This window comes from Coregonus lavaretus (genome assembly GCF_964263955.1).
Source record: "Coregonus lavaretus genome assembly, chromosome: 23".
NCBI classification, from domain to species: domain Eukaryota; kingdom Metazoa; phylum Chordata; class Actinopteri; order Salmoniformes; family Salmonidae; genus Coregonus; species Coregonus lavaretus.
The window spans coordinates 22,917,731-22,940,404 of NC_140010.1; the positions used below are offsets into that span (position 1 = coordinate 22,917,731).

The 22,674-nt window shown below is 45.1% G+C and overlaps 1 protein-coding gene across 1 annotated transcript in view; it reads left to right on the forward strand.

Moving 5' to 3' along the window:
• Positions 1-22,674, forward strand: part of LOC311098908 (sodium- and chloride-dependent glycine transporter 1-like) — a gene marked incomplete at its 3' end in the record, with an annotated part of 50,204 nt that overhangs the window by 10,771 nt on the left and 16,759 nt on the right. The window contains exons 2-4 of the mRNA XM_084139455.1: positions 18,475-18,631; positions 20,784-20,915; positions 21,257-21,542. Coding sequence (XP_083995581.1) covers positions 18,475-18,631; positions 20,784-20,915; positions 21,257-21,542 — 575 coding nt within the window. The remainder of the gene's footprint in view (positions 1-18,474; positions 18,632-20,783; positions 20,916-21,256; positions 21,543-22,674) is intronic.

The window sequence follows — 22,674 nt, forward strand, 5'->3', positions numbered from 1 at the left end:
CCGGCAGGGCAGGCGAAGGGGCAGGTTTCGAGTCGAGAGCCAGACTCGATCTCCAGGTGCATAAACTGGACCCTCACTGCGGTGGCGATCGGCGCTCGCCTTATGCCTACGGAATGCCCGCTGCAGATGGACATGCGCAGCGTTCCATGTTTCCTCCGAGCGCTGAAACCATTCATCCACCGCAGGAGCCTCGATCTGGCTCTGATGCCAGGGTGCCAGAACCGGCTGATACCCCAACACACACTGAAAAGGAGTCAGATTAGTGGAGGAGTGGCGAAGTGAGTTCTGGGCAATCTCTGCCCAGGGGATATACCCCGACCACTCCTCCTGCCGGTCCTGGCAATAGGACCTCAGAAACCTACCCACATCCTGGTTTACTCTCTCCACCTGCCCATTACTCTCAGGGTGGAAACCCGAGGTAAGGCTAATCGAGACCCCCAAGCGTTCCATAAACGCCCTCCAGACTCTAGAGGTGAACTGGGGACCCCGATCAGACACTATATCCTCAGGTACCCCGTAGTGCCGGAAGACGTGTGTAAACAGGGCCTCAGCCGTTTGTAGGGCAGTAGGGAGACCTGGCATGGGAATGAGACGGCAGGCCTTAGAAAACCGATCCACAACGACCAAAATTGTGGTATTCCCCTGGGAGGGGGGAAGGTCCGTGACAAAGTCCACCGATAGATGAGACCACGGCCGTTGTGGAACAGGTAGGGGTTGTAACTTTCCCCTGGGCAGGTGTCTAGGTGCCTTACACTGCGCTCACACCGAGCAGGAGGAGACATAAACCCTCACGTCCTTAGCCAAGGTTGGCCACCAGTACTTCTCACTAAGGCATTGCACTGTCCGGCCAATACCAGGATGACCAGAGGAGGGTGACGTGTGAGCCCAATAAATCAGTCGATCACGGATCTCGAGCGGCACGTACTTCCGCCCCTCCGGACACTCTGGAGGAGTAGGGTCGGTACGTAACGCCAGCTCGATCTCCGCATCAACCTCCCACACCACCGGTGCCACCAGACAAGACTCCGGAAGTATGGGAGTGGGCTCAATGGACCTCTCCTCTGTGTCATATCGCCGGGACAGGGCATCTGCCTTAACGTTCTGTGACCCTGGTATATACGTGAGCTTAAAGACGAACCGGGCCAGAAACATGGCCCACATAGCATGACGAGGGTTCAGTCTCCTAGCTGCCCGGATGTACTCCAGGTTACGATGGTCAGTCAGAATGAGAAAAGGGTGTTTAGCCCCCTCAAGCCAATGCCTCTACACCTTTAGGGGCTGAACCACCGCTAGCAGCTCCCTGTCCCCCACGTCATAATTACGTACCGCCGGGCTGAGCTTCTTAGAGTAAAAGGCACAGGGACGGAGTTTAGGAGGCGTGCCCGAGCGTTGAGACAGTACAGCCCCAATCCCCGCCTCTGGAGCGTCCACCTCCACTTGGAACGCCAAAGAGGGGTCCGGATGTGCCAGCACCGGAACCGAGGTGAACAGGTCCTTCAGATGTCTAAACGCCCTGTCCGCCTCAGCCGACCACTGCAAACGCACCGGGCCCCCCTTTAGCAGGGAGGTGATGGGAGCTGCTACCTGTCCAAAACCCCGGATAAACCTCCGGTAGTAATTGTCAAAACCCAAAAACCGCTGCACCTCCTTAACCGTGGTAGGAGTCTGCCAATTACGCACGGCTGAAACGCGGTCAATCTCCATCTCCACCCCTGACGCGGACAACCGATGTCCCAGGAAGGAGATGGACTCCTGGAAAAACAGGCATTTTTCCGCCTTCACATACAAGTCATGCTCCAACAGCCTACCCAACACCCGACGCACCAGGGCCACATGCTCGGCTCGTGTAGCAGAGTATATTAGAATGTCGTCAATATACACCACTACACCCTGTCCATGCAAATCCCGGAAAATCTCGTCCACAAATGATTGGAAGACTGAAGGAGCATTCATTAAGCCGTATGGCATGACGAGATACTCATAGTGACCCGAGGTGGTACTAAATGCTGTTTTCCATTCATCTCCTTCCCTAATGCGCACCAGGTTGTAAGCACTCCTGAGATCCAATTTTGTGAAGAATCGCGCTCCGTGTAATGACTCCGTCATACTCGCAATCAGAGGGAGAGGATAACTGTATTTAATGGTAATCTGATTGAGACTACGGTAATCAATACACGGGCGCAAACCTCCATCTTTCTTCTTCACAAAAAAGAAACTCGAGGACGCAGGAGAAGTGGAGGGCCGTATGTATCCCTGTCCCAGAGATTCGGCGATGTATGTCTCCATAGCCGCCGTCTCCTCTTGAGACAGAGGATACACATGACTACGCGGAAGTGCAGCGCCTGCCTGGAGGTCTATCGCACAATCCCCCTGTCTATGAGGTGGTAATTGAGTCGCCCTCTTCTTACTGAAGACGAGTGCCAAATCATTATACTCAGGAGGAATGTGCAGTGCGGGCATTTGGTTCGGACTTTCGCCCCTACGGAAACACCTATACACCGCCCGACACACTGATCAGACCACTCCCTGAGAGCCCTCTGTTGCCACGAAATGTTGGGGTCATGAGATGTTAACCAAGGAAGCCCCAACACCACGGGAAACGCAGGAGAGTCGATCAAATACAATTGTATAATTTCCTCATGACCCCCCTGCGTCTTCATCTTAAGTGGCGCCGTGACCTCCCTAATCAATCCCGACCCCAAAGGGCGGCTGTCTAGGGCATGGATAGGGAAGGGCACATCAACTGGTATGAGGGGAATTCCTAACCTATAACAGAAACTACGATCAATAAAATTCCCAGCTGCGCCTGAATCGACTAGCGCCTTATGCTGGGAGTGAGAAGAAACCTGGGGAAACACAACTTGGATACACAAGTGGACAACAGAGAGCTCTGGGTGAGTTGGGCGCGTACTCACCGGGAATGACTCATCAGTGCGTGACCTGCTGCCTCGATCCCTAGGAGACCCTCCCCAGCACCGAACTGCAGTGTGTCCTCTACGGCCACAGTTGGTGCAGGGGACGGCCTCTCTCCGGGTCTCTCTCCTCCTCTCTCCAGCACCAGCACCTCCGAGCTCCATAGGGCTCGGCTCGGAGGTGCTGGGGGATGGAATGGACGGTCCCAGCTCCGGACGTCCGCGGGTAGCCAGCAGGGTATCCAGACGGATCGGCATGTCCACCAACTGATCGAAGCTTAAGTTGGTGTCCCTGCAGGCCAACTCTCGGCGAACGTCCTCCCGTAGGCTGCACCTATAGTGGTCGATGAGGGCCCTCTCATTCCATCCCGCGTTGGCCGCCAGAGTCCGGAAATCCAGTGCGAATTCCTGCGCGCTCCTCTTCCCCTGTCTGAGGTGGAACAGACGCTCCCCCGCCACTTTCCCCTCTGGGGGATGATCGAAAACCGCCCTGAAACGGCGGGAGAACTCTGCATAACTGACGGTGGCGGCGTCTATTCCCCTCCATTCGGCATTGGCCCACTCCAATGCCTTGCCGGACAGACAGGAGATGAGGGCGGAAACCAGGGTGAATGGTTGCCAGGTAGAGTTCTACTTGGAGCAGGAAACCCTGACACCCGGCCGCGGTGCTATCATAAGCCCTCGGGAGCGAGAGCCGAATCCCACTGGACTCCGGAGATGGAACGATGGGTCTGGCCGATGGTGGTGGTATTGTTGGAGGAGGTGTAGGCAAACCTCCTCTTTCCCATCGGCTCAAAGTGTCCATTACATCCTGCATGGCGGTGCCGAGTCTCTAGATCATGGCGTCTTGGCTGCTTACGCGCTCCTCCAATGACCCCGTCGGTACCGCTGATCCTGCTGACTCCATGGTGGTGTGTTATTCTGTCAGAAGGTGATGTGTACGCGGCGAGTGAAGTCAGACGCAGGACACAGAGATTCAGGTAGACTACTTTACTCAATGTAAAGTGCAAAACAAACGCCTCCACAACTGGAGGGAAATACACCATATACGTAATATGGAAAAATAGCAAGGCCGAACATCGACTTAGACATACAACAATAACACACAAATAGCAAACGTGAGACAAGGGAAATTATAGGCTAAACAATCAAACATAATAGACAACAGGTGTACTAATCCAGACAAAACAAGACAAACACCGAAACATCGATCGGCAGTAGCTAGTACTCTGGGGACGACGAACGCCAAAGCCTGCCCGAGCAAGGAGGAGGAGCAGCCTCGGCAGAATCCGTGACAACCTGTTAGTTTTTCTTTAAGAAGCCCCCCTGTTCTCCACTCATTACCTGTATTAACTGCACCTGTATGAACTTGATACCTGTATAAAAGACACCTGTTCACACACTCAATCAAACAGACTCCAACCTCTCCACAATGGCCAAGACCAGAGAGCTGTGTAAGGACATCAGGGATAAAATTGTAGACCTGCACAAGGCTGGGATGGGCTACAGGACAATAGGCAAGCAGCTTGGTGAGAAGGCAACAACTGTTGGTGCAATTATTAGGAAATGGAAGAAGTTCAAGATGACGGTCAATCACCCTCGGTCTGGGGCTCCATGCAAGATCTCAATTCGTGGGGCATCAATGATCATGAGGAAGGTGAGGGATCAGCCCAGAACTACACAGCAGGACCTGGTCAATGACCTGAAGACAGCTGGGACCACAGTCTCAAAGAAAACCATTAGTAACACACTATGCCGTCATGGATTAAAATCCTGCAGCGCATGCAAGGTCCCCCTGCTCAAGCTAGCGCATGTCCAGGCCCGTCTGAAGTTTGCCAATGACCATCTGGATGATCCAGAGGTGGAATGGGAGAAGCTCATGTGGTCTGATGAGACAAAAATAGAGCCTTTTGGTCTAAATTCCACTCGCCGTGTTTGGAGGAAGAAGAAGGATGAGTACAACCCCAAGAACACCATCCCAACTGTGAAGCATGGAGGTGGAAACATCATTCTTTGGGGATGCTTTTCTGCAAAGGGGACAGGACGACTGCACCGTATTGAGGGGAGGATGGATGGGGCCATGTATCGCGAGATCTTGGCCAACAACCTCCTTCCCTTAGTAAGAGCATTGAAGATGGGTCGTGGCTGGGTCTTCCAGCATGACAACGACCCGAAACACACAGCCAGGGCAACTAAGGAGAGGCTCCGTAAGAAGCATCTCAAGGTCCTGGAATGGCCTAGCTAGACCTGAACCCAATAGAAAATCTTTGGAGGGAGCTGAAAGTCCATATTGCCCAGCGACAGCCCCGAAACCTGAAGGATCTGGAGAAGGTCTGTATGGAGGAGTGGGCCAAAATCCCTGCTGCAGTGTGTGCAAACCTGGTCAAGACCTACAGGAAACGTATGATCTCTGTAATTGCAAACAAAGGTTTCTGTACCAAATATTAAATTCTGCTTTTCTGATGTATCAAATACTTATGTCATGCAATAAAATGCAAATGAATTACTTAAAAATCATACAATGTGATTTTCTGGATTTTTGTTTTAGATTCCGTCTCTCACAGTTGAAGTGTACCTATGATAAAAATTACAGACCTCTACATGCTTTGTAAGTAGGAAAACCTGCAAAATCGGCAGTGTATCAAATACTTGTTCTCCCCACTGTATATGCATATATAAGAAAACATGGGGGATTGGAAGTGATGCAGACAATTACATTGATGGAAGTTACAATCTATCTGCAATATTAAGCTGATCCCCCCCCCCCCCCAAAAAAAAAAAAAAAAAAGTTACAACAAATGTCCTTCTAAATTCTTATTACTGACCAATGAGTTCTTTGTATTTGGGGCTAAGGACTGGCACAGGATGTGTGGGGTTAGTGTCTCGAACCATTGTATTTTATCTCTGAGGTTGCACCTATCCGGTATATAACCCAGAGGCTCACTCCACTCAGTGGGCTCTCACTCTACTCACTCCTGTGTGGGTATTGTGACCAGCTCCCTTATTGATTCATTTTATATAAAGTTAATATTCTGATTGGTAATTGACCTTGTCTCTCCACATCATTGATTAAAATATCCACTGCATGCTTCACGGTGGGAACTACACATGCGGAGATCATCCGTTCACCCACACTGCGTCTCACAAAGACACAGCGGTTGGAACCAAAAATCTCCCAATTTGGACTCCAGACCAAAGGACAACTTTCCACCGGTCTAATGTCCATTGCTAGTGTTTCTTGGCCCAAGCAAGTCTCTTCTTCTTATTGGTGTGCTATAGTAGTGGTTTCTTTGCAGCAATTCAACCATGAAGGTCTGATTCATACAGTCTCCTCTGAACAGTTGATGTTGAGATGTGTCTGTTACTTTAACTCTGTGAAGCAATTATTTGGTCTGCAATTTCTGAGTTTGGTAACTCTAATGAACTTATCCTCTGCAGCAGAGGTAACTCTGGATCTTCCTTTCCTGTGGCGGTCCTCATGAGAGCCAGTTTCATCATAGCGCTTGATGGTTTTTGCAACTGCACTTAAAGAAACATTCAAAGTTCTTGAAATGTTCCGTATTGACTAACCTTCGTGTCTTTAAAGTAATGATGGACTGTAATTTCTCTTTGCTTATTTGAGCTGTTCTTGCCATAATATGGACTTGGTCTTTTACCAAATAGGGCTATTTTCTGTAACCCCACCTATCTTGTCACAAAACAACTGATTGGCTCAAACGCATTAAGAAGGAAATAAATTCCACAAATTAACTTTAAGAAGGCACACCTGTTAATTGAAATGCATTCCAAGTGACTACCTCATGAAGCTGGTTGAGAGAATGCCACGAGTGTGCAAAGCTGTCATGAAGGCAAAGGTGGCTACTTTGAAGAAACTAAAAAATAAATATATTTTGATTTGTTTAACACTTTTTTGGATACTACATGATTCCATATGTGTTATTTCATAGTTTTGAAGTCTTCACTACTATTGTACAATGTAGAAAATAGTAAAAATAAAGAAAAACCCTTGAATGAGTAGGGGTGTCCAAACTTTTGACTGGTAGTGTGTATATATACTACAGTTCAAAGGTTTGGGGTCACTTAGAAATGTCCTTGTTTTCGAAAGAAAAGCAATTTTTTTGTCCATTAAAATAGCATCAAATTGATCAGAAATACAGTGTAGACATTGTTAATGTTGTAAATGGCTATTGTAGCTGGAAACGGCAGATTTGTTATGGAATATCTGTCACGAGAATTTCTATCTCTAATTAAACTCAAGCTTGAATAATTCCCAGAGGATGTAATGCTCTGGTTTTAATCATGAATTAAACAAGGTCCACAACCAGCAAGAATGATCTGTTTTATTTAATCATGGAGAGCTTTCCCGCCAAAACACACACACAACCTTTTATAACCCTTCACACAAAGGAACTTTGCTCCGCCCACCTTTAGGCGGCCTGTACATTTCCACGGTATAGAATGATTAACTAGTTTCTAAGTCCCCTCCCTCCTGGAATGTTTGTCTCAGCAGTTTCTAACTCACCCCCTCTGTTAGTGGGTTTATAATGATAACCCTAACACAGTCCACACAGGCATCATCAGTATTGGGGTGGAACAATATTAGTCATAATCATAATTCCTCTATCAATATCTACATAGGCGTACAGAGGCCCATTATCAGCAACCATCAGTCCTGTGTTCCAATGGCACGTTGTGTTTGCTAATCCAAATTCATCATTTTAAAAGGCTAATTGATCATTAGAAAACCCTTTTGCAATTATGATAGCACAGCTGAAAACTGTTGTGCTGATTAAAGAAGCAATAAAACTTGCCTTCTTGAGACTAGTTGAGTATCTGGAGCATCAGCAATTGTGGGTTCGATTATAGGCTCAAAATGGCCAGAAACAAATAACTTTCTTCTGAAACTCGTCAGTCTATTCTTGTTCTGAGAAATGAAGGCTATTCCATGCGAGAAATTGCCAAGAAACTGAAGGTCTCGTACAACGCTGTGTACTACTCCCTTCACAGAACAGCGCAAACTGGCTCTAACCAGAATAGAAAGAGGAGTGGGAGGCCCCGGTGCACAACTGAGCAAGAGGACAAATACATTACAGTGTCTAGTTTGAGAAACGGATGCCTCACAGGTCCTCAACTGTCAGCTTCATTAAATAGTACCCGCAAAACACCAGTCTCAACGTCAACAGTGAAGAGGCGACTCCGGGATGCTGACCTTCTAGGCAGAGTTGTAAAGAAAAAGCCATGTCTCAGACTACACATTTTAATATTTTATTTTTATTGGCCAGTCTGAGATATGGCATTCAAATTACCATCGATAAAAGGCAATTGTGTTCGTTGTCCGTAGCTTATGCCTGCCCTTATCATAACCCCACCGCCACCATGGGGCACTCTGTTCACAACGTTGACATCAGCAAACCGCTCGTACACACGACGCCATAAACATTGTCTACGGTTCTCTAAAACGATGTTGGAGGTGGCTTATGGTAGAGAAGTTATTTAACTAATTATGTGACTTCTGAAGGTAATTGGTTGCACGCATCACTTTTCCATTATTATTATTTTTTTTGTTGATTGCTCATCTCTGTCATCTAAACATCTTTAAAACAGATTGTGCAACACATCTAGGATTTAGTTTGCTGAAGATATTTTAGAAGAGTAATTGGTGCAGATCTTGATAGACCCATGTAGTAATACCGACCCTAAAATCCCAGTCATGTCACTGAAAAGTTCTCAATAAGTCAACATAAGTAGCCTAGTTGATTTTCTTATTTGCACATTATATCTGTGGTTTAATTTAAAATGATAAACTGACCTCCCCAGTTCCCAGCTCTGTGTGCTTAACCAGACCTCAGCCATGTGTGTGATGATGGGAGGCTGTCAGGACCTGATGCTAACAGACTTTGAAGATGTGTATGTCCTTCTAATCATACAGTCTAACAGTATTGCATGACTTTGTCTTCTCTTCTTTGAGGAGAGACAAAACTGGGTCAATTTATGTAATCCTGAAATTACGATTATAATGATGCACACTCTTTAAAGATCTATTAAATTGCCTCATCCTTGAATCGAATTGGTAAAGTTAGCCTTTTAAGTTTTGTCAGAGATTACAGTAAATGTAGTCTGCATTGTCTGATGTCTACATTGTCAGTATTCTAGAACAGCATGGGATGTCTGTTTTTAAAGTGTACTGTAGCTCAAAGCTGTACAGTCCAATAAAGACCAAAGAATAATGCTCATTCATGAGCAGTAAGGCCAGTTACATGTAGCTAACTGCTTTGCCAACTGGGATGGGGTTCAGAGGTATTGCTGGGTGAATTGTCGGAGTTCATGATATATTTGATGTTTTTGTCAGGGAGAGAGAGGGATGGATTTGGGGATGAGAGCGGGTAAGGTTGAGGGGATGAGGTGTGTGTGTGTGTGTTTGTTTGTCTATTTGTGTATGATTCTGTGAGTGTGTGGTTGGTTTTCTGTGTGTGTGATTGGGGGATCGAGGGTCAGGTGAACAGCTTGCATTGGCCAATGGCTCCGCAGGCTAGTCTCCCGCATCACTTAACAGCCATGCACAGTGCACACTAATTGAATGATCTAGTTAAGCGAACTGCGTGGCTGAAGCTAGACCTGGTTGTCAGCACAAATCAGCGCTGACAGTTCTTTCTGTATGAGCGTCGATAGCTTTCAGCCATGCAATCCTTTTGTTTTATCTGCGAAAATCCACCCAGTTATTGGATTTGAACATGATCCTATTAATATTATCTTATGATGTGATTATTATGAGCATAAAGGTGTTAAGGGAACACGGGAATAGACTACAGAGTCTGGCAGTACGAGACTTGTGGCAACTTAACTACTAACATTGTCAACTAGCAAGGCAATTCCTCTTGCCGTTTATCTTGCATTTTTATGTCAAATTCTGTATTTTTCCCAACGCATTTAGCCTAAACATAAAAATAATTAAATTTATAATGGTTTTGCTATGCCTGCATGGGTTTCACCCTGTATTAAAAGGGCAGTATACATGCCAAGCCATTTAAAATGATTTAGGAAAACCAATCAAGGAGGTACATTTTTGGTCAACATCAAATGTTGTTCTGCTTCTAAGTACGCATAATTATTGTTGCGTAAGGCAACACATGGGATTTGTTACTCACTGGCTGTTTTGCCCAGCTCTTGGTTTCTGTCTTGGAAACCACTCCTACTGGCCCCCCAGACCCTCCCTATGTATCAGTCAGATCCTCAAGTTGCTCAGCCACTGACTGACCCAAGTGGCTGTTGCATCAGTGCTTGGAAAGGGGTATGTCACATTTACTATGGAAATCTCAAAGGTAAGGCGATTGCAGTGTTTTTGGGATGTATTTGGCGGCCTTAAAAATTCAGACTAAAGGTGGAATTTTTATTTGTCTACCCATTGTTAGTATTTGAATGTAGTGGGATGGCAGACTATTTAGCCTACCTAATATCTCGCATATTGCTTGTGTTTGTTTTCAAATTCAATTTGTTGCTTTTGGGGAAAAAACGTAATAATCAAACAATTTGATGTAATGTTTTTATATAAAAATGCATATACAATTCTAAATTCAATATGACCAAGATATGACTTTCAATAAGTTTTAAAGCTCTCTATCTCAAATATTCTAAACATAGGCCTATTTCAACAGTGGAAACTGAAAATGTATGTTTTGCTGGACATGATGCATAGGATCATATCTTCCAGCTAGCTAGCCAGGGGAACTTGATGTGATTGTGACTGTAAGCACTGTTTGAGTGATGTAACCCAGAGATGTAACCTTCTGGGAAGTCATCGCAGCCATCCGTCTGCTGTGATTGCGCACAACTTTCCCCTGTCTTTCCTGACAAATCACCATTACACTTTATTAATCAACCATGGAAAGTAGGTATTCACACCATGCCCAATGGGATTTGGAGGAATGTGGGCCTCTGCTAGCCGGGTGAGAAGCCACAGTCTCGCTGTCTTTAGTGGAATTACTTTCACCTCACAAACATTTTATAATGCAGCTTTTGAGGACATTGTGGACCCGGGTCTATTTAATTACAGTTGAGTTGCACTGAACCCACCCTTGTTTAATCCCAAGGTGACGTTAGTTAGTTCGTTAACAAGGGTATCTACGTGTGCCACTTTAAATGATTGGTACTGAAATTATTTTTGGTTACAACGTCCGCTTGCCGTGCGGTAGCAGAGAGAACAGTCTATGACTAGGGTGGCTGGAGTCTTTGACAATTTGGTGGCTGGAGTCTTTGACAATTTTTAGGGCCTTCCTCTGACACTGCCTGGTATAGAGGTCCTGGATGGCAGGAAGCTTGGCCCCAGTGATGTACTGGGCCATATGCACTACCCTCTATAGTGCCTTGCGGTCGGAGGCCGAGTAGTTGCCATACCAGGCAGTGATGCAACCAGTCAGGATGCTCTCGTTGGTGCAGCTGTAGAACCTTTTGAGGATCTGAGGACCCATGCTGGTTGCATGCCTAGTCAGGATGCACGCAGGAGCTGTCAGTAAATGCCAGGGAGCTTTGGGTGGCCAGCAGGCCTCGTAGACTGGAACTTCACAAAAACAGCAGGCAGTAATGAAGATGGGCAACAGCGCCAGGCAGCTATTAATACCAGTGTACTATAGTATTATCAGGAGCTCTGGTTCTTCCTGTTTGTCTTGGTCAATTCTGTATTTTCCTGTTGGCAGTTTGGTCTCTACTCTACTGTGTGTAGTGTAGTAGTAGGCTGCTCCTCTGGGAGTCTGGTCAGGCCCTAGGTTGGGTTTACAATCAAGTGGAGATTGAGCATGTCTATTACTACGACATTGGCCATGCTTTGTTAGGTGTGTGCCGCTCTCCATTCAATTAGTTGGTATGGTACAGTAGGTCTGTACGTGTTTTAGTCAGATGTGGACCAAGACCTAGGCAGGTTTAATAAAATGAATTTGGTTATCTTCTTTATCTTTCACAATAACTAAAATAACTGTGTTAAAGTATGACAAGCCAATAAGCCATGCTTGCACCAAATGACCCATATTCAAACTGACCCATTTGAAAGGTAGCCAGTGGTCATATTTGAGATATATCACCTGAGTGTATATACAGTATTTGCCCAAGTCTTAGCACCGAGTGCTGAATGGGAATCCTCTTTACATAAACTTTGAGCACACTCACCCTTTCGCACTTCCTTGCACGATTTTAAAACCTGTCTCTCGCTTTCCCTCTTTCCCCCCTCCTCTCCCTTTCCCCCCTCCCTCTCTCTTTCCCCTCTCCCTTTCCCCCCTCCCTCTCTCTTTCCCCTTCCTCTCTCTCTCGGGGTGCACCTGTGTGCAGTGCGCTAGAAGAGGGCAGGGTAGTGGGAGTTAGGTTGGGTCCACTGATTTGGAAGGGCCCCTCAGAGAGATGGCGAGAGAGCGACCGATAGAGAGAGAGGGCTATGTCCTGACCATGTGTGCATCTTACGTAAAGGGCAGATGGGCCCAGCTGGGCGTGCGATGTGGATGGGAAGGAAAGAGAAGAGATGGGCTGAGTGTGTGGATCTGAATGGGGCGGTCTGTCTGCTCTGTGCTGTTCACTGCAGTGACTGACCAGGCAGGTTGCTCCAGGGAGTACACACCACGGGCCTAAACACTGAACAGCCAGCATCCAGAGCAACAGACCAAATGGCACCCTATTCCCTATTTAGTGCTCTTCATTTGACCAGGACCCATAAGGTGTAGGGAAAGGTTTACATTTGGCAAATAGCCCAGCCAGAGAGACAGCCTGGAGACAGTATCAGAACAGATAGTGGAGTGGAGAGGAGTTGGAATAAAGCAAATCCTAGAAATAATTTTACTTCCATAGTTTGCCAATAGTTTTCCAATCTCTAATGCATGGGAAAAAGTCCTATCAATGCTTGATTAAAGCAGTAGTTCCCAGCCAGGGGTACTAGAACCCCTGGGTGTACTTGGCCAATCCACAGGGGGTACTTGAGAGGACTCATGAAACCATAGGCCTACTGGTAAAATGTACATAAAGTGGTACTTCAGGGGTACTCCAGGCAGAGCAAAATTCAGTTGGTGGGACAGTAACCGAAAAAAGTTGGGAACCACTGAATTAAAGGATGAGTAAGTTATTGCAGAACCTAGCACAACTGCAAATCCCAATAAAAATACATCACGTTTTGAATCACTTTCCTTGCTTTGTCTAACACTACTATCATGAATCTAGCAAATAAGTTTTGTGGGTCAGAGTGCAGTATTTATTTAGTTTTATAGCACAAGTGTTTGCTAGCAAGTCTCTCACATTGGCTTTAACTGGGGCCAGTCCAGGGGGTTGCCTAGCAACAAGTGCCTTGGAGGGAGGCAATGTCTACATCAATGTCTACAAGGCACGATAAAATTCCCATGATTTGTAAATCGGATCAGACCGAACATCTAGCATGACAGCTAAAATGGCTTTGAAAAAATAACATTTAAAATAATAGGGAGAAGTATCTAACAAAATAACTACATACCCTAATCATAAAACTATTGAAATATATTAGAATTCTGGGTACATTGTGGACAAAATTCCAACTTACTCAACATTCAAGCCTAGATGGAGAATGTGAAGTCAAAGTTCAGTCTATATTTTATGTGCTGAGTTTGTTACTATGAGTAAACTAAACTCAGCAAAAAAAGAAATGTCCCCTTTTCAGGACCCTGTCTTTCAAAGATAATACGTAAAAATCAAAATAACTTCACAGATCTTCATTGTAAAGGGTTTAAACACTGTTTCACATGCTTGTTCAATGAACCATAAACAATTAATGAACATGCACCTGTGGAACGGTCGTTAAGACACTAACAGCTTAGAGCAGCTTAGGCATGCTGCAAGGAGGCATGACAACTGCAGATGTGGCCAGGGCAATAAATTGCAATGTCCGTACTGTGAGACACCTAAGACAGCGCTACAGGGAGACAGGACGGACAGCTGATCGTCTTCGCAGAGGCAGACCATGTGTAACAACACCTGCACAGGATTGGTACATCAGAACATCACACCTGCGGGACAGATACAGGATGGCAACGACAACTGCCCGAGTTACACCAGGAACGCACGATCTCTTCATCAGTGCTCAGACTGTCCGCAATAGGCTGAGAGAGGCTGGACTGAGGGCTTGTAGGCCTGTTGTATGGCAGGTCCTCACCAGACATCACCGGCAACAACGTCGCCTATGGGCACAAACCCACTGTCGCTGGACCAGACAGGACTGGCAAAAAGTTCTCTTCACTGACGAGTAGCGGTTTTGTCTCACCAGGGGTGATGGTCGGATTTGCGGTTATCGTTGAAGGAATGAGCGTTACACAGAGGCCTGTACTCTGGAGCGGGAGCAGGATCGAGGGTGAGTGCTAGGGCCATTCCCCCCAAGAAATGTCTGGGAACTTGCAGGTGCCTTGGTGGAAGAGTGGGGTAACATATCACAGCAAGAACTGGCAACTCTGGTGCAGTCCATGAGGAGGAGATGCACTGCAATACTTAATGCAGCTGGTGGCCACACCAGATACTGACTGTTACTTTTGATTTTGACCCCCCCTTTGTTCAGGGACACATTATTCAATTTCTGTTAGTCACGTGTCTGTGGAACTTGTTCAGTTTATGTCTCAGTTGTTGAATGTTGTTATGTTCATACAAATATTTACACATGTTATGTTTGCAGAAAATAAACGCAGTTGACACTGAGAGGACGTTTCTTTTTTTGCTGAGTTTATGAGTTGCCACCAGGCCCGCCGCTGCTAAATCGTTGCCGCCACTCCCAGAAAATATGATTATTTTTTTTAAAAATAACAACAAAAATGACAAAATATTTGCTGAGACGCTTTTAAAGGGATAGTGCGAAAATTCCGCAATTAAGCCTATTTCTACCTACCAGATGAACTCATGGATACAATTTTCATGTCTCAACACACAGTCTATGGGAACAGCTAGCATGCTAAATGGCTCACAAAACTGCCTTCAACTTCCTTCAAACTGCACGCAGAGCAGGGGTTGGAACCCAAATTATTTTCCAATCGTTTCGTTTTTAACGGAAACATTTATTTTTTTCGTTCCGTTCCACTGTTCCGAACCAAAAAAAAGTAACGGTTTATATTGTTCCTTTATGTTCCTTTTTAAACCTCTGAAATATATATATTTTTTACATTTAGCTCAACATTAAATGACTTCACTAATCAGTGCGGATAGAGCAGCTTGCTATGGAGCGAGCAAGCTATTTGCTGTACATGCATTGGATAGATGAGTGTAGGGCGCAAGACTCGACTGATATTTTGCAGGTGGGGAGACAGTGAGAGAGGATGGAGGAGGAGGAGGAGGCTTGGCTTGAAGCCCTTGGCATCTTGTTGTTATGACATGCATTTTCTGAAATAGGCCCACAGAATTATACCTATGGAGGAGTGGCTTATATGAAGGAACTTTGAATGTCTTTGAACTTCAGAGAGTTGGCTTAACATTGGACCAGCTAGCTAGCTAACAAGCTTGTGTCTGCAGAGCGGCACCAGAATTAAAATAAAAACACATTTTACCTTTTTGTAGTTAATAAGTCCAATGTGAAACGTGATAACTATAGTATCCTTAACTAGCACTGAAAAATGTAATCCATTCTTCTCTAAATAAAATCTCTCTCCCTAATTTCTGAATCACACTTGTAACGTCAGTAGGCTTCTAGACTATGCTTCAGAAGGGGAGGGGCAGGTTGCCTACGCACACACACTGGCAAAGCTTTTCAGCTGGCAGGCAGGCCGACACTGGAATACGTTTCTAAGTGACAGAGTGAGGGCTTTGCATAGGCGCTTTGTTGCGATTTTTGTGGGACTGAAAATTTTTAACGTTTTTAACCCATGCTTTTAAAATAATGGTTATGTTCCAGAACATTATAGATCACGTTTGTTCCCGGTTCTGATTCTGTTCCTCGAAAAATGTCTTTATTTTCCGGATTTCAGTTCTGTTCCCTGAACCGGTTCCAACCCCTGACGAAGAGACATAAAAATGGTATCCATGAGTTCATCTGACTCTGGGTAAGTAGAAAAAGGGCTTAATTGCCATAATCTTGCACTATCCCTTGAGAGCCACGAGCGCACAGCCACGGCTTGCTCCTCATCATGCCCCAGACCCCTCTAGCAAATAGCAATCGACCCCCCCCCCCCCCCCCCCCCCCCCCCCCCGCTACATTCTACAACGTTGCTGACATAAATCCGAGGGGAAAACACTAGCTATGTTTCCACTAACTCATCCACTGATTTTCTGGCGACATTTAGAAAGTTTGCATACAAAATAGATGCAACAATTGCTTGTTACGGTGTGTTTCCATTGAACTGTCTTGTGTCACTAAAAACAAATGTACGTAATTCCTTCACACCAAAAATAATAATAATTAAGTGGTTGAAGTGTTTCCATGATCCAAATTGCGAATTAATACATTGGCGACAGCCTGCATATGCCCTCCCACCTTTCTGTTTCATGTCTCAGGTAGCCCGCAAAAGCCAGCATGGATAGAATGCAAGAATTTACTAATATTTGCCATATTCTAATAATTATCCAGTGCCAATGTATCGCCACGGTCCGTGCCATAGTGAAACTTGCACTCCTGTAGATCTGAAATAATTGGATGGTAAAACTTGCATTCAGCCAACCGGAAAAGTAAGGCGAAGCAATTCAGGTATTCTTGAAAGTCAGGACAAAGATGCTGCAAAAAAACATAATTTTATATTTGAAGAAATTGAATTAGCAAGCTGTAAGCGTTTAGAATTAAAAATGTGGCGCTTTATAGTCACGTTATGACATCGTGTCCCGCGTACCTTTTTTAAATTATTCCGCAATTATAATTTATTCGAAAAACACTGTTTCTATCATGAAGAAAGTTCAGGCAAAGAAAATTCCACCTCTGTAGAACGGATAACATTTTTGCTGATCTTTAGAACATTTATCCAATAGTTGCCGTTTCCATTAGGCCTACACATGTCGCATAAACCTGGGTCTGTGGAAACCTGTCTACTGATCATGTGTTGAAAGCATTGGCTTCTCACAGGTGGGAGAGCTGGAGGTCGGGGGGCAGCAGGCTACATGTAGCCCAGTCTGTCTGCTGTCTTTTGTGCTGTACTGTTCTGTGAGGGTTGGCTGGGCTCTCATTTCACCCTGGGCCCTCTCGGCTGTGCAGCTGGCCTCACCTCACACTGAGCAGGTGTGCGCCTCCTCCAGACTCAGCACTTAAAACATACACAACACACACAAACACAGACATCACGCTGAGGGGAGCAGTCTCGAGACACAGCCTTGAGATGTGCACCCGCACAGGTGCACAAGTCTCATGCTCAATGGCCAGCCAAAGATAACTAAAGGGACATTTTGGCTGTAATAATGTTATTGATTTGCAAGAGTTCTGTTTGGTGATATTGTATTTATTCTCTCTTCAGTTTACAATTCAAGACCGAAGGGTTGGGGATTGTTGTGAAAAGGTTACATTTATTTTGAAATAGAACATTTGGGCGCAACCAGACTCCAAGGATGACTACGGAGCAATCACGAAAATATGGGATTTTTCTGTTTTGTTTTTCATTTTTGGCTGATGAATAAGTCGCCTGCCTGCGTGAGGCCGACTCTCTGCTGGGAGCAATGGTCCATGGAACTCAGCAAGCAGACTCCAATGGGGTGTGTGTGTGTGTGTTCGTTCGTTCGTACTGAGCCTTCATTTTACATTTTAGTCATTTTAGTCATTTAGCCTTTGCCTTCCATGGCAATGACTGCACGTTAACCAATGTGCACATTCCACAGTGCACTCCAGGCCACACCATAAGAGACACCAAAACCCCACAGCAATCCCAACCTTTGTCACATTTATGATTACTACAGTATAACATTTACCTGAAGGAGTTGTATTAAGTGTAATATATACAATTATTTGTTATACTGCTTCTGTGGTGTCATGTGAGGGAACAAGTGTTGCTCTATCTGTGTGAGTTGGAGGCAGATAAGCGTAATGGAGGCTCAGTAGTCAACTCCTGGGGTGAGTGAGGAGGTCAAGTCAGAACGAGGACCATCTGACACCAACAGATGGAGGGAGCAAACTTCAAATCAGGACTATAAGACCAAATGTTGATTTTGTGCACACAACAAATGGTTATTTCAGTTTAAATCAAGTTCGCTCCAATGGGCCCATCTCGACATTGGAGTTCTAACATGCAATGTAGAACTAGGCCTATAACTGGACAAAAGGAAATAAGTACTCTAGAATTAAATAATTTGTTCATTTTGCCAGCTGCAGTTTTAGCCTAACCACTGGACATCTAGTACAGTATAGTGTTACTGTCTACTCACTAGTACAGTAGCCTATTTCACACTGTCTTGCTGGTTTGTGTTCAATATTGGTGCAAAGTGCACCCTGGAACTTTACATTCAGCTGAATGTAGTTGGTCTAATAGGCCTGTTTGTTGAGTTGGTTGTTGTTGATTTGAATATGGTGTCTCATTGAGAGAATCACCTACCTACTCCAGTCTGGAGGTAGACTAGATACAGGTCCTCTCTAACGTTCTAACGTCTCTAATGTTCTTCTCTCTTTGTGTTCTAGAATGGAGCTGTTCCAGGGGAACCCGTGAAGACGGATAAGAACTCCAGGAGAGGGAACTGGGGGAACCAGATAGAGTTTATCCTCACCAGCGTGGGCTATGCTGTGGGCCTGGGAAACGTATGGAGGTTCCCCTACCTCTGCTACAGAAATGGAGGAGGTATGTCTTCACACTAATTATATAGTAGTAATGACAGCAATGCATTCTAGTTTATCCACAATACCTTTTGTCAGTGCTTTGAAAAGCAATCAAAGTAGCATGAGTTGTCAAGTATGCTCAAGTTTAAGTTCCTCACGTTGTGTCAGATGGATCCAAGTTATTCTTGGCTTCATTCCCCCTCAATTCAAATGTTTTCACTCCTACAGTTGGCTTTAGTCTTCTACATTACATTACATTATAGTCATTTAGCAGACACTCTTATCCAGAGCGACTTACAGTTAGTGCATACATTTTTTTTCTTCTCATACTGGTCCCCCGTGGGAATCGAACCCACAACCCTGGCGTTGCAAGCGCCATGCTCTACCAACTGAGCTACACGGGACTACATTTTGCGACCAGGGATCGCCATAGAAGGGCATACATATACAGTAGCCTGTGCATTAGGTCACACAATCAAATAGCTGAGTATTATAGCCAAGGGGACTGGTGTAGCTCAAGGCTAATAACATCACAATAGACTTTATCAGCTGGCTGTGGCCTGGTCTGTGGCCCAAAAGGCACTATATAGGGAATAGGGTGCCATTTGGGACGCAGGCGGTCTGCTCCTCACTCTCCAGTCCTTCCTTTAACCCATGATCTCAGACTACAGCACCAAAGGTCATTATTCCCCAGATCCATTGGCCCCAGTGGCCCCCCGTTAAACCAATCAAGCAGACAGAGGATTGCTGCCTCGCTTAGCATCCCTCTCTGTCTGATGCTCCTTAGGACTCAAATCAAATCAAATTGTATTTGTCACATGCGCCGAATACTACATGTGTAGGTAGACCTTACCATGAAATGCTTACTTACAAGCCCTTAACCAACAATGCAGTTTTAAGAAAATAGAGTTCCGAAAATATTTACTAAATAAACTAAAGTAAATAAAAAGTAACACAATAAAATAACAATAATGAGGCTATATACACGAGGTACCGGTACCGAGTCAATGTGCAGGGGTACAAGTTAGTCAAGGTAATTTGTACATGTAGGTAGTGGTAAAGTGACTATGCATAAACAATAAACAGCGAGTAGCAGCAGTGTAAAAACAAAGGGGGGAGGGAGTCAATGCAAATGGTCTGGGTGGCCATTTTATTAATTGTTCAGCAGTCTTATGGCTTGGGGGTAGAAGCTGTTAAGGAGCATTTTGGACCTAGACTTGGCGCTCCGGTACCGCTTGCCGTGCGTTAGCAGAGAGAACAGTCTATGACTTGGGTGACTGGAGACTTTGACAATTTTGTGGGCCTTCCTCTGACACATCTAGTATATAGGTCCTGGATGGCAGGAAGCTTGGCCCCAGTGATGTGCTGGGCCGTACGCACTACCCTCTGTAGCGCCTTACGGTCAGATGCCAAGCAGTTACCATACTAGGCGGTGATGCAACCAGTCAGGATGCTCTCAATGGTGTAGCTGTGGAACTTTTTGAGGATCTGGGGACCCATGCCAAATCTTTTCAGTCTCCTGAGGGGGAAAAGGCGTTGTCGTGCCCTCTTCACGACTTTCTTGGTATGTTTGGACCATGATAGTTTGTTGGTGATGTAGACACCACTCATCTCCTTTGGCTTGATGACATTTTCTCACTGCTGGCTGGCTGGCTGGCCGTAAACACAAACATCAGAGACCTTGCAATCTAACCACTCACTCAAAAGGCACTACGTTGCAGAAATAGGATATTGTCATGGGATGCTTTTCTATATGACCTTTTTTCTGTGTCTAGATCCAAACATGACCTTACAATTAGACTGCTTATTCACTGTGCGTTACATAGCAGAAAAATGAAATTGTCAATGTCATGGGATGACAACGTTTCTATTTCTGAACTGTTTTTCTATTCTAGACAGAAACATGACCTTAAAATCTGTCCACTCACTCACAGAGCATTACTTAGCAGAAATGGGATATTGTCATGGCATGGAAGTTTCTGTATATTTATAAATATTTCATTTGAATGACAATTAGATAAGCCATTGGTTGTGAGCAGCAATAATAAACGTATACCTACTTACAATAAGTAATAGTGTAAAGAGTTAAATAACACCAATCTGAATTCTAATCAATTTCATAACTGTTGACCTGTCCTTGTAGAGTTGACTGACCCATATGTTGTGTTCTACAGGAGCCTTCATGTTCCCCTACTTCATCATGCTGGTGTTCTGTGGGATCCCCCTGTTCTTCTTGGAGCTCTCCTTCGGACAGTTCGCCAGCCAGGGATGCCTGGGGGTCTGGAGGATCAGCCCCATGTTCAAAGGTGAGCCAGTTAACAACCACTGCTGCCATTGGTCAGTCATGTTTAAAACACTGCTGCCAATGCTCAGTCATGTTCAAAGGTGAGCCAACAACCACTGCTGGCGTTGGTGATTGGCATTACTATCACTGCCATTGGTCAGTGGCATCCAACTAATCACTGACTATCTGATGCTTAGGAAACTGAAAGATTGAAAATAAATTGCAGCATCTATTGTCGGCTTGGAATGCATATGTAAACATTCTTAGAAAACCTACAGATTTTCAAAATGTCTTCAGTCAGAGAGCCACAGTCTTGCCTGGTAGCATTCTGAAGTCCTCTACCCTCTCTCTCTCCCTCACTAGGTGTGGGCTACGGGATGATGGTGGTGTCCACCTACATCGGTATCTACTACAACGTGGTGATCTGCATCGCCTTCTACTATTTCTTCTCCTCCATGACCAACCTGCTGCCGTGGACCTACTGCAACAACCCCTGGAACACGCCCACCTGCAACGGCGTGGTGACGCCCACGGGCATCAACAACACCCTGGCCAACGTCACCCGCAGCCTGGTCACCAGTGCCGCTGAGGTCGCTGTGGAGGTAGTCAATAAGACCAAGAGGACCAGCCCCAGTGAGGAGTACTGGAAGTAAGGCCTTAGTGAGAGGGAGTTACTACTAGACCTGTAGAGTACTGGAAGTAAGGCCTAACACCGGACCCAGAGTCAGTTATCAATCTTTATTCGAATTCCAACAGATTTGATTCTAAATCTGTTGAGTACTGGAAGTAAGGCCTGAGTGTACACTTAAACAATTCCCAGGATTTCCAGAAGTCCTGGCTGGATGATTCCGGATTTCCTGCTTATTCCTATCTGATTCCGGGAATCTTCCAACCGGATCTCTGGAAAACCTGGGAATTTTGGGAGTTACTGTAATTTTGGAACCCTACAGTAGCTGAGTGGGAAGGTGTGGGCACGGCTGACACTAAGTCAGGCCTACTAGATTAAAGAGACTGGAGTAGATGCTGCAAGGGTTAATACACACACTACTGCACCTAGATATGGGTAGTAAAGTAGCGTCCAACATGTTTTGGCACATAAAGTACACTATATATACAAATTAGTGGATTCAGCTATTTCAGCCACACCAATTGCTGACAGGTGTATAAAAACGAGCACACAGCCATGCAATCTCCATAGACAAACATTGGCATTAGAATGGCCTCAGTGACTTTCAATGTGGCACCGTCATAAGATGCCACCTTTTTATTTTTTTATTTTTTTTATTTCACCTTTATTTAACCAGGTAAGCCAGTTGAGAACAAGTTCTCATTTACAACTGCGACCTGGCCAAGATAAAGCAAAGCAGTGCGATAAAAACAACAACACAGAGTTACATATGGGGTAAAACAAAACATAAAGTCAAAAATACAACAGAAAATATGTATACAGTGTGTGCAAATGTAGCAAGTTATGGAGGTAAGGCAATAAATAGGCTATAGTGCAAAATAATTACAATTAGTATTAATACTGGAATGCTAGATGTGCAAGAGATTATGTGCAAATAGAGATACCGGGGGGCCAGTATAAAAAAATATGTGTTCACTAACTGTAAGTCGCTCTGGATAAGAGCGTCTGCTAAATGACTAAAAATGTAAATGTAAAAAATGTGCAAAAGAGCAAAATAAATAACAATATAGGGATGAGGTAGTTGGGTGGGCTAATTTCAGATGGGCTGTGTACAGGTGCAGTGATCAGTAAGGTGCTCTGACAACTGATGCTT